We start from the raw sequence: 16,535 nt of genomic DNA, 5'->3' as shown, positions 1-16,535 counted from the left end.
ATAAAATGTAGTTATAAATGTAGTTATTAAAATGTATTGAATTTAAATATATAAAATGAAATCCCTCCTGTGTCATTCCTAACTTCTCACCTGTGTTCAACAGGATCTCGCTGGAAGTCCATGACAAACCAGGAGAAACAACCGTATTATGAAGAGCAGGCACGGCTCAGCAAGATCCACCTGGAGAAGTATCCCAACTACAAGTACAAGCCCAGACCCAAGCGCACCTGCATCATCGACGGCAAGAAGCTGCGCATCGGCGAGTACAAGCAGATGATGAGGTCGAGGAGGCAGGAGATGAGGCAGTTCTTCACTGTGGGGTAGGCGCACGGCAGGAACAATGCCCTTAAAACCCCGTAGACTGTTAATAAAGATCACACAATAGGCAGGTAATGATTCCATGCCGTGTGCCAACTCCTGGTGTAAAGCCAGTGACCCTCTAATCAGGTTGATTGGAATAATTCAGCCACTTAGCTCATTTGTCACGTTATATGGCCCTCGCACTTAATTTTAATATACGCTTCAAAGCTAAGTGAGCGTCGCCTTTTGTTGCGCACACGCTCCCTTTGTGATTATATGCTGTGGTAAATTTATTTTTTCTGTGGAGGAGGGGAAATGCACTGTATGGCCCCGGGTTGAATCCCATTGACAAAATAGTATTTTCTTTCAGCCGCTTGAAAGTGGTGGTTTATCGCATTTAGACTGTAACAGAGGGCAGCGGGACTCGCGTAGCCATTATTTTAGGATATTAGAGTCGAGTATGAATGTAGAGAGGGCTGCAGGGCAGATGTTTGGAGCACAACTCTATAATTTACTGCGTGTGGTGAGTGAAGAAAATGCCTGCTCCAGGTGTTTCCACTTCAACAGCAAGAAATACGAGCGCTGGAGTATCAATCAGCCTGTTAAAGATCAGGAGACTGTGTCTCTACCAACCAATTGGCTTTGTCGCCCTGAAAGAAATGAGTGTCATTTTCACAATCGTTCCCAAATCGTTGTCGCTGATTGGGAATAATATTTTACGGGGCTACTGCTTGGTCACGTTCCATTCAAGCCTGGTTTTTAAACTCCCCCAAGCTTTACGCTTTCGACCAGCGTTTGGTTCTGTGCATTCTTTCCGTTCTCTTATTCCCCGAGACCGTAATTGTTTTCCTTGAGAAGCGTTAAACTTGTCATCCGTCTCTTAAAAGCTCTTAAGCTTCTCTGAGCTTTGTAAAAAGTAAAAGCGCACACTTGCTCTTCATACGCATAAAACTGTCTTTCTCCCGTGTGTTTCTTCACCTCTGTATCAGGCAGCAGCCACAGACGCAGATCCCCATCACCACCAGCGCAGGTGTCGTCTACCCCGGTGCCATAACCATGGCGACCACTACGCCCTCCCCTCACATGACGTCAGACTGTTCCAGTGCCTCGGCCAGCCCCGAGCCCACCATCCCCGTCATCCAGAGCACCTTCAACATGAAGATGGAACCGGGCACCATGGTGTCTAGCGACCCAGTGAACGGAGAGGACGAGATGGACATGTACGAGGACTTTGAGGATGAGCCCAAATCGGACTACAGCAGTGACACACAGGAGCCGGTCAGTGCCAACTGAGGCCAAGACACACCCTGTGAAGAATATCCTTTTATTAGAGGGAAGACTGAAGAAGATGAAAAAGAGAACATGACGAACAAAAAAAAAAAAAAAGAAATCGAAAAACTTGTTTCTAACGATACACATTTTGGGAGCCAGCATGCAGATGTGGCTCCTTCAGATTTAACAGCTATTGGTCTTAAACGTTTCTCCGAGTGTGAAACAATTTGATTGTTTTATTTTGGCTTTTTTTATTTTATTATTATTATTGTTATTTTATTGATTTTTTTTTCTTGTGTTTTGATCATGGACAATTTAGGGTATTTCCTACGACATTTTTAAATAATAGGACAATTGAAACATTTCATATGAATGCATAACTCACAGTCTTACTCAAATTCATATGGATTTACACATGTATTTGTTGAAACCTTTTTTTTTTTTTCCTTTGAAGCGTACATTACTGTTTTAAATGGGGTTCTATATCTCACTCAGGTATGCTGTACCAGCCAACAGCTTGTGAATGTTTTTAATCAGAACTATTTCAAATGAAAAAGACAAAAACACTTCATTTGACATTTCATAATACGATAAAACTGAAGAAGTCCTTACATTTGATGAACCATAGAGGGAAAGCCTAAAACTCCCCAATTATTATTGTTGTTAATATTATTATTATTATTATTATTACATTTAAACAAAAAAAAAGTCCAGATGTGCCAAACATATCATAAGCTTCCTGCTCTTAAATCTTAAATTTGAAAGTCTTAAGGGAGAGACTGCATGAGTCTTAGACAATCCTTGCAATCTTATCTACAAAGCCCACTTTCACTTTCTACCACCTTCAAATGCTCAGGAACTAAGAGTGTTATAGTTCTCCAGGAGGTTCAATGCAGTGATCATCTGACCACCGGCCTCGTCTAGTTCAGTCTTACCCGCTCGGTTCTTAATCACAGTGATTGTAATCAGGCCAGAATGCCAAGGGGCCAAATGGCATCCAATCTGCAGAATTGGACAGGCAGCGAAAGGCAGCTTTGGCGTATTACAATCACAAATTGCAGTTGTACAATATGTACACGCACATTCTGCTAAAGTCTTTAGCCCCGTTTTCCAGGGCAGCAAGTTTAAAGTATTTTTTTTTTACACTTAAGTCTTCTGGACATTGTAATTTTAACAGACATAAAATAGTCTTAAAGCCCTTTGGGCTTCTGCAATTTGTTCATCATCAAGTCTTAAGAGAACGTCCAGTTTATTGGGATGTTTTGGCCAGTTATGCAGAAAAAAAAATGAAGTAAACTAATAATGGCACTTATTTTCCAAATTTTCTATACACTGTCTAATGATACTTGGATTTAACATGGTTTAATTGTATTTGCATTTGAACAGAAGACTTTGGATCTTGGATCTTTTTTAGCACTTGAAAAAGGAAAAAAAGGCGACAATTCATAGCGAAAAAGCACATTTTTGCTCCTTTGTATTCAGCCCCGCAGCTCCACTAAATTATCTGCTCGTTCCGGCAGTAGAACGGATCTCAGGTTGTTTCCGTGTGGAAGGACGGCCAAGAAGCAGCCAGCGGTCAGGGCCTCTTGTTTTAGACTTTGGCCCTGCTGAAAGCTCCTACAGGGTGCGAGTGCCATTCACCTCCACTCACCTGACCTCTGCCCAGCACACACCATCCCTCAAGGGGCTGCCATCTGGCTCCCGGCATCGGCCCATGCCCAGGAGAAAGGTGAAGAACAATGGAGATGAGGCCCATGTGGTTTATTGTGCCCTCTCTCCATCAAAGCTCTAGCGAAAGGCCGCGGCCAGACGCAGCCACGAGGTGCTAGCGAGCAGATGGAACAAGTAGATCAAGCTGTGGGGGATTATTAAAATGACTGACGAGTCGGTATCATCTGAAATATGGCATTATTAATGCATGAGTCCCGCTATTTTGCCTTTGCCCTTGAACCTGTCTGTTTCATGGGTAACCCAGAGATTAGAATAGACAGGAAATGTCACAGCAAGGCTGCTGGTCACTGCATTACCTCCAAAGGTCTAAAAGGTACTGATGACTATTTAGCGCTTACTTCTCTCCCAGCAGTTGAAGCATTCACTTTTTCTTTTCAGCACCCCTCTTTGAAAAGCATTTACTTAATTCGTAGAAGTTTCGAGCACTTCTTTAGTGGCTTGTATTTGTACCTTTTATTTTGTTGGTTTTGTTTAAGTTTGTTGTGATTTTTACAATAAGGTACAATACTTGGCTGGATGTCCCTTGACATCCGCGTTAATTTTCTTTTTTTGTTTCTTCCCTGCTTACAAGCCAACGTTTATTGTTTAAAGCTGTTATATCTGTTTGCTGGTGGATTGGTTGATTTGTACGTGATTTGTACATATTTCCTTGACCATGCCAAGCCAGTTCTGTAGGCTGGTAGCAGACAAAAGGACTGTTGTTGGGACTGAAACTTGATTGCGCTTGTATAGATAAAAAAAAAAAAAGAAAAGAGAAGAAAAGAAAAAAGACTATTTCAATCTCACATGGAGACAATGATTCAAAAGTGTTACAAGCACTGGATATAAATGGTATTTTTTATCAATTCTGACAAATGTGAAGCCGTTGTGCGAGAAAAAAAAAAAAGAAAAAACCTACATGAACAAGTCACCTGTTTGGACTCTGTATGTGAGCGCGCCTCACAGTTGCCAGATTTGAGTCATTTTTCTCTTGACATATTTTGTTTATTTATGCAAAGACACGTGATGAATGAACACTTTGTTTAAGCTCCAGTGCTGCCTAGGGGAGAAAGAGCAGTATACTCGACGGAGAAGCTTGCGTAGTGACTGAGACACACCGGACTTCAGTAGCACATTTTAATGGTCATGTATGTTTGTGTTGTATATTGTATTTGAAGCTCTCTAGTGCATAGACATTTTATTGTATTTATTAGCCATTTTTGGCTCTAAAAGTGTCAGTAGAACAGAATTAAAGGACAATCAGAGAACAAGAATAAAAACAGTGAAATTTCAAAATGGATTGGAGCTCAAAACAAAGGTTTTTTTTTAATCTCCATCTCATTTTTTTTTCTTTTCATTGTAAATATAACATAGGAAAATAGAATTCTATTTTTGTTCATGGATACTTACTGAAGTATAAATTATGTATTTTACTTTTTCTCTTCTCTGTGTGAGTGTGTGTGTGTTTGTTTGTGTGTGTGTATGTTTTTGGTCATTGTACTTAGAAAAAGAACGAAATCACAAACTGACAATTCACTGTACCTCATGTTGCTGAATTCACATCCCTGTTGATTGAGTGGTATTGGAGAAACAGCTGAGACATCTCACTTCGATGTGTTTCAGTGATGAACCTCGCACTCCATGCTGAATTAACCAGCCATTTGCTATGTTGTTAGTGCACTCTGTAGCAAAGGACAAATCTTGAAATCCATGTACGTATTTTTTTTTAATAAGGTACTTGCTGAAGTTATAATTGGTTGTGTGCCAAATTTGAATGAGAGAACATGTACAGTAATTGTGGGGCATCAGTTGTGGTGTGTCATTCAGTACAGCATTATCTGAAAACATGTGAGTTTCTTAGTGAGCATTTAATCCATTGGGGATGTGCAAATATTTATGTTTTTTTTTTTTTTTTTTAATGCTGCACAATGCAGACCCACTCTTTGCATTTGAGGTTTTCATACAATGTGTTGCTTCATAGTGTTTAATAGACCATTTCCCATCCAGTCAACAGCAAGTCTAAATGACATTTATTTTATAATACATAACTGTCACTGCCATATTAATGCAAAGTAGGTACAATAACTGAGGACAAAGCTTGGGTGTTTCTACTTATCTTACTGTAATGCTTTTTTTTTTTGTATGGACTTTTGTGATGTATATTGTGGGATAGATTTTGTTAATTTAATCAGCACAATTCACTGACATGCTGGACTGACATGCTAGCTGCTGTTCAGAAGAGTAAAATGTTACCACCAGGGATGACGTATGCTGTTGTCAATGGTATTTTGCTTTTAGATTTCTCTAGTCTCTCAAGCAACACTGTGTGTGGCTCATCTGTCGCTAGTTACACTCTTGTTTTGAATCTTGCTAGCAGCCTGATAACACTTTTCTTTAATTTTGTCTTTTTATGTGTGTGTGTGTGTGTGCGCGCGTTTGTGTGTGTGTGTGTGTAGAGACCGGTTTCTCAGCAGGTACATAGACCCATGGCAGGTATTATTGTTCGGGCGTTAGAGATATAGAATAGTATCTGTTGCTGCTTTTGGGAAAAAAAAAGTTTTAAGTCTAAAAATGTAAATAGTTTTATCATAATATCTTGTACAGTCCAGTGTAAAGTTTTTAATTGAACTTAAAAAGGTTGCCATCACATTTGTGTTCACATTCTTCTTTTTACAGTACAAAAGACAGCTATTTGCTAAGGATATTATTGTTAAAAAAATGAAAAAAGGTACTAAAAATATTTTTGCTTGGCTTTAGTATGTAAACCAGCAAGTCATTGGTTTCCATGTGCAGTATTGACGTGAGGTAAACTAATTAATGCTACAGTTGTATGTCCAGAGACCAGTCTTCTCTGTATTGGTAGTATTATTATATCAAATAAAATAAAGCAGATGAGTGACACATTTTGGTGTATTTAGACACCTTAGTGAATTGTACAAATATCTAGGATGTTCTCCCCACAAGCAGCATTTGGCATATTGTAATGTAACACCATTTCTACAGTATATTCTCAATTCACTGATGTATGATGGCAGATGAGGGTGTTCCTGTCTGTTTGCTTATTTACCTCAAGAGTTCCTCTTTTTTCCATAAAAGATAGAGTACACACACGTATGACAAAATCGTCTCACCATCACTCCATCTTTTGTACTGCTGTTGACACTTACAAATTAAAGAGACATTTTGTTTTATTTGTTGCGTGTTGTTGTTTTTATTTTATTTTTCAGTGGTATTAAGTTGTAGACATATTTAAAATATTATTTAATCAGAAGTATGTGGAAAGTAATTATTTGGAATTAATTTAATTGATGTTAGGAGTTTGCTGTGCTCAGTAGTAAATTAATTTACTTTAAGCCTTGAGAATAATATGAGCTAACTACCATAATAAATGCAATAGATGAAGTAGAATACAAACATTTTCAGTACATATTTCTCTGTATTAGTAGCAATGAAACTGCACACATGCAAACAATTTACATGTGGCAGCCTTGTTAACATGTTGTTTTCCATCCACACATTCCACTGACAGGTTGCTTAGATGAGCAACAAAGCTAATAATAATTGTAGTTGACCTGATTATTAGGCTAATTTATGGCTTTATGCTGCTGCAACAATTAAACCCAAGTAAGAAGAACTATTTTTAATGATACAATAAATTATCCTGCCCCATTGCCATTTATCATCGCTAAAAAAGAGAAAAGAAAATATATAAATAATGTTATGGCCTACTAATCTATAAATATTTATATCGTCATTGTTCAGAGCCCCTACCCTCTCCGCCATATTGGTAGGATTCCCACGGCAAAACCATGCTGGTAACTTGCTGGTAACCGATAGCGTCTCCTACCATCATGGCCAACCGGCTCAGGCCCCGCCCAAATCAGCACGTGACTCCGCTAGGCCTACTTTCCAAACCGTTAGCAGGCTAATCGGTATGAAGTGAACTCATAGACATAACTTTAATGCATCAGCGTCAATGTAGTAGACACAGGTCTAACGCAAATAAAATCATCACAAATCATCATGAATGCGATTTTTCTTGTTTTTTGGTTTGTTCCAACGGTCAGACATGTATTTATCATTGATTCCAGAAAGAAAATGTAAAAAAAAATTTTTTTAAATTTTTTTGTTAAACATTCTTCCTAGTTCAGATTTCATCCGTGAACTTCATACGCTGCACAAAAGTCCGCCACCATCAATGAATTCGAAGTAAAGGGCCAAGGCAGAGATAGCAGCGTTACCTAGCTACTTTCTATGACAAGACCCCTGTTCCAAGATGGCGGCGGTTTTGACGCATGCTTAGAACCCCCAGGTGAGGTCTAGTGTATGTCTATGAAGTGAACTGAACAGGAGTGAATTACACTAAGCGGTGTACATAGGGAAACATGATGTTTACTGCACACCGATTAAAACACACGCGAAAAGCCTATTCGTGGTTGTCACGTGTTTCTTCTTTTTGGTTTCACACGTTTGTTACTTGCACGCCAATGACGTTTCAGCAGCAGCGCGTGGACCTATGAGAGCAACAGCGGAGCGGTTAGCGGCAGTGCTTGAAGGTGGGTAGCGAGTCATAACACAATAAGCGTTGTTTTGGTTATTGCAGATGTATTTTATTAGTTTTTGCCTAATTAATATTAGGTATATTACGGTTAGCGTGTAGTATACGGTGTCTACTAGTGTTTGTCTTGTATTGTCGTCCAGTCACAGAAATGTTTCTTTGGAAATTTGGAATCTGCAGTTAAATGATGCTGAAGATGAACAACTGACTTGTGGTATCGAACACAATTGATTAATAAACTCAGAATATTTAAATGTGCATACGTTTATACGGTTCAAACGCCCACACGGATATTTGAATGAGAGAAATATAAAAGTAAGTTAACGTGTGTGATGTGAAAAAGGAAGATGGCTACGTTAGTCAGAGTTAGCCTAGGCCATGGCCTGCAGGGCGAGCCTGGGGAAATAATTTTTGTGATAGGCATATTGTGAATTATATTATTCTTGTTTTGAAATATTTTGGCAATTTTTGTGACACGTAATTAACAGTACATTTTTGTTAACGTTAGGATTAACGTTAGTTCACCCAAAAATGAAAATTGTCATTAATGACTCACCCTCATGCATTCCAAGGCCATAAGACCTCTGTTCATCATCGGAACACAGTTTAAGATATTTTAGATTTACTTTAGACAGAGAGCTTTCTTTCCCTTCATTGAAAATGTACACAGTATACTGCCCTTGTCTAGAAAGAAAATAAAGACATCATCAAAGTAGTCCATGTGAGTAGTCCACCAGTCAGTGCGTTAGTTTTTTGTAGCATCGAAAATACATTTTGGTCTAAAAATAACAAAAACTATGGCTATATGACATATTAATGACATAATTTTAATTTTTGGGTGAACTAACCCTTTAACATCAAGGGTGTTATGGCTCCCCTGAGTGAACTGTCAGATGGTTAATTTACTCAACGTCAAGTGAAATCATGGATGTCTTTCTTTGTTGAACACAAAATCATATATTTTTAAGAATATAACCATATTTAAGATTAACCAAACTATTGATGGACCCCCCATTGACTTCCATAGTATGGACAAATATAAAGGGTTTATCAACTTTTTATGTTTGCAAAAGCATACTACCATAGTACTGTTGTGCACTCGATGCAAATATATAGGCTGAGCAGAAAATACCTTCAGTGTTTCAGTTTTCATAGTTCAGTAGGTCTACAGTAGTCGGTACACTAATCAGGTAGTCGTCGATTTCTGTCACATTCCACTCACTGGAAATGTTGTCATGTTTTCTTTAGCCTCTCAATCTGAAAGAAATGCCAATTATGTTTTGCACAAGCATTGGGAAATTAAGTCATCAGAGTCCCAATGTTTAGGCTAGTTGATCAAGGTCTGGCTTGTGCCTGAAATTGTTCACAATACTGATTCATGCAGGTACTAGAGAGTGGAATGAGACAAAAAATGTACTGTATTGCAGAGCTTACTGGGGTGATCATTGTATGCAATGCAGTGCACTTGACTTGACCTGACATCCCATGCAATTAATGAAGCTAGCGAACAAAACATCACCCTTGATTTTTAACATCCTGTACTTGACTCATTACTTGATTGGGCTGTAAAATGGTTAGACAGTTAAAAATGAAAACTAATATTTTATTAAGAGGATTAGTGGCATTAAACATGCAGTGATGTCGCTAAATTACACAAATTTAAAGTTTTACTTGAATTAACCACCATGATATTTTATATCTTGTTTTCACTGAATTCTGCCATATTTTTGTGAAGTTTAAGCTTAAAACAAGGAAAAACTACTCCCCTGGCAAGTAGTTTTTTTCTTCTTTCAGTGAAGTCCTACAGCTCTGGATAAGAGTGCAGTTCTGTAGCTTTTTTATCCATGAATTGAAAAGAACACCCATGCTTTCTTTAGTGGATAATTTAATTGCAAAGCTGCAAGCACATGCAAATTTTCTTTCCACTTGTCCTGGCATGCAATGTAAGGAATATGATTAATCTGTACACAGACATTCTTCTCTTATTTGTACTTATATTTTATACCAATATTTCCTTGGCAACAGGACATGTTGACCATGAGCCTGCATTTGCCTAATACAATATTAAGTTCAAGTAGTTTTGATATACAGTGTAGCTTCAGCAGTGTTTGTAATGAAACAAGTATGGAAACAGGGAAACAAAAGTATGGAGCTATTATGGTGGTGCACAGTGGTTGATATTTACTTGTCGTACTGGTCGTAAATTCACTTGTAGTGTAATTTATCTCAGCAAAATTGTATAGAATTTTAATATTGACCATAGGTTAGTAATCAAGTCAAGTCACCTTTATTTATATAGTGCTTTTTACAATACAGATTGTATCAAAGCAGCTCCACAGTGATAACATGAAAATAAACAACACAGTAGTATAATATTCGGTATTTTAGACAAAAAAAAAAGTAATATCCATGCAGCCCTAATTTCTGTGGAGAAATTCCATATTGGTCTTGGTGCGTATAGCCCCTGTACTGTAGATAATGCATGTTACACGTTTAGATGTGAGAGTCTGCAGTCTTCTTTTGACATTGGTTAGCTAAGATTTTTTTTTTTTTTTGCTTTATTTGAAATGTAAAAATAAAAAACTTCCTGAAGAGCTTTTATTTTAAAGGGATAGTTCACTTTGAAATTAATTTTTGATATGTTTTAGCTTACCTCAAGTGCATCCAAGATGTAGGTGTCTTTGTTTCCACAGTATTTTCAATTTTGATATTTTTAGGTCAAACTGTTCTTGTCTGTCAGTCATATAATGGAGGTACTGTGGGGTCCTCCTCAAAGAGCATGCACAGAGAAGTCCAAATTAAACATGATTTAATGACTCGTAAATGTAAGTACACATTGATGGCGTAAGAGACGAAACGAGCGGTTTGTGTGAGAAAACGAACAGTATTTATATAGTTTTTTTTTACCTTGTAATCACAGTCACATCCAAGTACTCTAAGGGGGCGAGGGCGCTTATGTCTGCGCAAGCGCTGGAAATCCCTGGAAGTTATCTTTCGCGCGTGTATGTCACTCATTGTTTACATAGAGATTTCTGAAGTGTTACCCTTCACTGTGAAGATCTAAACATATTTAGATATGTAGAAAATTGCAGTGGAAGACGATTTTGATATATGTCAACAGACAACATTGATTTTGTTTCGCAACCGCGCAAGAGATCACTTCCGGAGCTTTCCGGCACTTGTGCAGACCGAAGCGCCCGTGCCTTCAGATCACTTGGGCGTGACTGTGATTACAAGAGGTAAAAATGATATAATTACTGTACTTTTTCTCACACAAACTGCTCGTTTCATGTCTTAGGCCATCAACTGACAGACAAGAATGGTTTGAAAAATATCAAAATTGAAAATACTGCGGAAACAAAGACACCTACATCTTGGATGCCCTTGAGGTAAGCTAAAACATATCAAAAATTAATTTCAAAGTGAACTATCCCTTTGAAATAAAAAAAATGACCACATTTTTCATTGTTTTCACTATATAACTGAGTGGATAACAATGGTTACTGGGATTTGTTTTTCCTCCCAATAATTTATCATTGCTTTACAATAAAGATAGATGTTCAATGCTGGCCCGTAAATCTTTTAGAAAAAGCACAAGTTTAGATGGGACCATGAATATCTTCCAAAACACATTAAGAACGTATATAGAGGCTATTCTTAATGTATGTGCTCCTGCTGACTGACTGCAGCATCTGCCAGAAATAGGGTGGAAGGCCTGGAGGAAACCAAGCCCTCTAAACTGCAGGAGTTTTTTCATCTTTTGGATTCCAGCCACTGGGTTCTCTCTTTTTGCTCCCAGCGAGCTTCACCTCTTTGACATAGCTTTACATGATGAATAATGAGTGATGAATAATTTTAGTTTAAAATAAAGGGCTAATTGTTCAGTAAATAATTGTTTCTGACTGACACATAAAAAACAGTATGATCACTAATAGAAGCCTGGTTTTGATTACATTTGTGAATGTTGTAAAATGTTTATGTACACTTATACTGCCCACTTCTCTTCTGATGTGTTCCTGGGCATTAAAAAGTAGATTATCAGTCAATATCTCCTGAGTACCTACTTTTGTGTGAAGAAATACCAAAAAAAAAATAAAAATAAATCATCATTTCCTTAAAGGGATAGTTCACTTTGAAATTAATTTTTGATATTTTTTAGCTTACCTCAAGGGCATCCAAGATGTCGGTGTCTTTGTTTCCACAGTATTTTCAATTTTGATATTTTTAGCTCGGACCGTTCTTGTCTGTCAGTCATATAATGGAGGTTTATGGGGTCTTCCTCAAAGAACATGCACAGAGAAGTCCAAATTAAACATGATTTCATGACTCGTAAATGTCAGTACACATTGATGGCCTAAGACACGAAACGAGCGGTTTGTGTGAGAAAACAAACAGTATTTATATCGTTTTTATCTCTTGTAATCATAGTCACATCCAAGTACTCCAAGTACAAGGGCGCTTCTGTCTGCGCAAGTGCTGGAAAGCCCCGGAAGTTATCTGTCGCACATGTACGTCACTCATTGTTTACACAGAGATTTCTGAAGTGTTGCCCTTCACTGTGAAGATCTAAACATATTTAGATATGTAGGAAATTGCAATGAAAGACGATTTCGATATATCAACAGACAACGTTGATTTTTTTTTTTCCGCAACCACGCAAGATATCACTTCCGGCACTTGCGCAGACCGAAGCGCCCGTGCCTTCAGATCACTTGGACATGTCTGTGGTTACAAGAGGTAAAACCGATATAAATACTGTTCGTTTTCTCACACAAACCGCTCGTTTGGTGTCTTAGGCCATCAATGTGTACTTACATTTACGAGTCATTAAATCATGTTTAATTTGGACTTCTCTGTGCATGCTCTTTGAGGAGAACCCCATATATCTCCATTATATGACTGACAGACAAGAACGGTTTGACCTAAAAATATTAAAATTGAAAATACTGTGGAAACAAAGACACCTACATCTTGGATGCCCTTGAGGTAAGCTAAAACATATCAAAAATTAATTTCAAAGTGAACTATCCCTTTAAGTTTGCCATGGTAGGAAAAAAATATGGATCTGGAATAGCACTTACTTCAAAACATTTTTGGAAAACCATTTATGTGTTCCTTTTGTTATCTTCATCAGTCATTTTTTTGTCCAATGCCAGAGTGCACTGTAAGCTTCTTCCCCTGAGAGCATGTGTAAAATAACCACATTTTAACTGTGGTGTATAATAAAGGCCTGTGTCAGCTCTCTGCTGCTGAAGTGCCCCACAGTAGATGGAAAATTAGACATATATTGCTGCACAATAAATCTTATTGTAATTCACAAAGCTTGCATTACAAATCTTTGGTCCTGAAGGCAGCCTTGGCATTGCGCGTTTGCCCTTGTGCTTCTCTGGGCACATGCAGATGTGGCGGTTATTGATGTTCTGATTTGACATGAGCATTGTTATTTCTATTGAGCTGTTTTTTTACCTCTCTGATACAGCGTACTTCTCTGCACGAGCCTGTGGTCGGATGAATGGGGGGAGGCTAGGTGGGGGTGTTCGTAAGTACGGAGAATGATGTTGCAGCCTTTAAATGGCCTGTTTGGATGAACTGTCAGAGTGTTAGTACAAACATGTAGGTGTTTGGGCTGCAAATAATAATTAATACTGTATTGCTGTGCGGAGGCGACAGCCCTGTTATTTCATGGCCCTGATGACTAAACATTGGAGGGAGTCGTCTGGAACAATATTTTACTGTTCTGGAAGTGGCAGCTCCTCCTGAGCTCCATGCTATTGCCACTGAGTCCAGTGAATCAGTCAGGGAGGGCTGTTTCCCCAAGCCCAGCTGCTATATATCTGATTTTCTCATTAGACTTGACTCATGACTTCATTGTACAGTTTTTGGCTGAAACTCTGCAAGGCTTGAAGAGTTGCACTTTCGAGCTGTTTATGTGTACAGTTCAAGGAGGCATTGCAGGTAACTTTTGTCTATGTATGGCTTTTGTTTACCTCACAGCCCAGACTGCCATCAGCAGATGTTCGAGCCCTGAAACGTCTTCCTCTTTAAAACAAAAAACAAAAAAAAAAACCATATATATATATATATATTTAGAGCTGTTCGGTTTGTTTTTGACATACTTTGCAGGATGCCGGGCTGCATGTTGTGCCGCTATTCATTTTTGGAGTGTGCTGAATTGCAGGGGGAGTAAGTCTCACAAAGAAGGCTCATATTTATGTAGTATAACACAAAGTGCAGATTCTACAGATTTCAAAGAGCATCTAAAAAGATGCGAGAAGAGAGACTCGGTGAAATTGTCTTCAAAGTAGTTACCTTTTCAAAAGCGTCTGTCATGTAGAGGGTAAAGTGTGATTATAGCCTCAGAAGTTTGGGCTGATGGTAGACACGCATACATATGCGTACATGCGATGGCTCAGACCCAGGGCCATTTTTAATCCTTGGAGGTGAAGGACTTAAGGAATCTTGCTAATTTCACAGATGGTTTAAAATGGATTAGTGTGGAGTACCAGCATCCCGAGATGTGCGGACCCACCAGGCTTTCTGTTCCTCTGCCAAAACTCCTCTCCCATACTCGGAAGTGCCTTCCAAAAAGTCCTGCAAGGTTAAAGTCAAACTTCAGCGTTTCTAAAGCAGCGCCTAATTTGTGATGCTTCACCTCTGCCGTCAAGCCCCCCCGTGTGCGATAGTGATCATCTGCATCTGATTGATAAGGACAGCTGTTATTCGCTTTGCTAAATAGCGAGACCTGCCATTATACTTGCAATTAGTTTTTGGTCTCCCATTGGCCGCTCTTGACCAGATGTTGCTTGAACCTCATTTTCAGTTACACCGTGATCCAGGAATAATTACATCCATCCAGTCCCAGTGGGAATCAAATGATTGTTATACCCAGGCACCTTGATATATTATTCACATTGGTTACAGAGAGTTCTTTTGCTTTGAGAATGAGATCTTTCGTTTTCCATCCAAACAATAACTGTGAGCACAAAGGCTTCCTCTCAGCGTGACGCCTAATGCACAAAACATTTGGCGCAGAGGGCCATCTTTAATTGTTTAACTTCTCTCTTGCCCCATCAATCGCTCGCTTCACTGTGCGTGGAAGCCAAGTTGGGGGAAAAGGGAGTGAGAATGAAAGGAACATTTGAAGGAGACGGTGTGGAGTGCAACAGAGGCCAAGCCCGCTGACAGAGCCATCGCAGACCCATGGAGTCCAGACACAACTCTGGATGAGCTCAAAGAGCTCAGCTTGGAGTTAATGTGGGAACACAATAGGCCCGGGTGAAAAACTCAACATGTTTTTGTTGAACTTGTCATTTGGCGGTGCATAGTTGTAAAGAAAGCCTAGGAAACATCTGAATGTTTTTGTGCTCTTCTAATGCACCATATTTGGGTCAGCTTTCACAAGGCCTTTGTTCGAGCACTCCCAACAATGGCAGAGACGTTTTCCGAGTGACATACACACTCGCCCTGTCCAAATGCTCTTGGACCCACCCCATCTGCAATAAGTGTCCAAAAAAGCTGACCTCATGGCATGACGGGATGCCGTAAATCAGATCCTTTCATCGGATAGTTGCGAGGTCTTAACACTAAATGCTGCCTTTAAGATGGTAGAAATGTGTGTGAAATGGTATGAGAATTGTTAGGAGGGACTTTTTGAAATGGGTGTTACTTTGGGGAGGTGCCACAGGATTAAATCTGGTAAAGCTCTGTTGACATCTGAATTTAAGTTTACATTTTTCTCTGTTGGATTAGACGGGTACTGTAGCACCCAGCACACTTTGTCGAGCTTGTCGATGATTGATTGACTGTGTGTAAGCGAGTTCACGCTTACCATAAATGTATTTGTTATGCTTTATTTTCCCCTTCGCTCGTCTTTGAAAGCATATTTGTGTGTTCGCTTTAGGATTCAGTCACATGTTTAGAATTTCTTACCATGGTTGTTGGGCACATCCGTTTGCTAAATGAACTTTTGAAGAATCTGTATAGGGCAATATTTCACAAAATGTAATTTTACATACTGTTTCACATCATTGCATTCCCTCAGTGTATTTATCTCTGAAAGCATTTGACTGCATTTCTTTTGGGAAGAATGAATACGTAATGGAAATTTAAAAGCATCTTCACTCCCTCTGCTTTTTGAAGAATTTAGAAAAATAAAGGTTCCTATGAAGGCATATGTTATTATCTCAAAACCATCACTCAGCTCTCTCATGCATATGTCAATTACTCAACCCCACCTTTATGAATATGTAAATCTGCTCAGAATGCCTCATTAATTAGTAATTCATGCATTTTTCACAACCCCAGTACATTTCCAATGGAGGATGATGAATTATCATTTATCACATCTAAGATATCTGTTTCTTTTAGTAAATCGCTCGTTTTAAAAACCTCGTCCTGTAGGAAGTGATCTGCTGTTATCTCGACACACTGACTGTGAGCAGAATTCTTTTCGCATTTCTATAGTTGCCATTTCTGTCTGTAATGTTCTGAGATGTGCTGGTCACATAAAGCCAGAAATGGCATGGCTCAACAGTAAAGGTTTATCCTGCTAGTCCAGTCAAACCTTGCCAATTATTAAAATAAATAGAATGAGAAAAACTATGTATTTTTTTAACATGCCAGGTGTAAAAGTTTTTATATAAAAGTGTGTGTGTGTAGGGTTAGGGTTACACACACACAATAGTGTTTTGGGGCC

At 38.7% G+C, this 16,535-nt stretch overlaps 1 protein-coding gene and 1 long non-coding RNA gene across 12 annotated transcripts in view; both read left to right on the top strand.

Moving 5' to 3' along the window:
- Positions 1-5,547, top strand: part of sox6 (SRY-box transcription factor 6) — a 150,832-nt gene extending 145,285 nt beyond the window's left edge. For 10 of the 11 annotated variants that reach the window (XM_039656894.2, XM_039656887.2, XM_089129617.1 and 7 more), the window contains 2 exons: positions 104-320; positions 1,290-5,547. In XM_039656894.2, the coding sequence (XP_039512828.2) occupies positions 104-320; positions 1,290-1,593 (521 nt within the window). In that variant the 3' untranslated portion in view covers positions 1,594-5,547. The remainder of the gene's footprint in view (positions 1-103; positions 321-1,289) is intronic. The other variant, XM_089129618.1, reaches the window with a different exon arrangement.
- Positions 5,548-7,508: 1,961 nt separating this feature from the next.
- Positions 7,509-16,535, top strand: part of LOC120468225 (uncharacterized) — an 83,037-nt gene continuing 74,010 nt past the window's right edge. The window contains exon 1 of the long non-coding RNA XR_016160460.1: positions 7,509-7,838. This is a non-coding gene — a long non-coding RNA (uncharacterized LOC120468225). The remainder of the gene's footprint in view (positions 7,839-16,535) is intronic.

This window comes from Pimephales promelas, chromosome 1, assembly GCF_988280905.1.
Source record: "Pimephales promelas chromosome 1, fPimPro1.hap1.1, whole genome shotgun sequence".
NCBI classification, from domain to species: Eukaryota; Metazoa; Chordata; class Actinopteri; order Cypriniformes; family Leuciscidae; genus Pimephales; species Pimephales promelas.
This window is presented reverse-complemented; position numbering and strand designations above follow the sequence as displayed.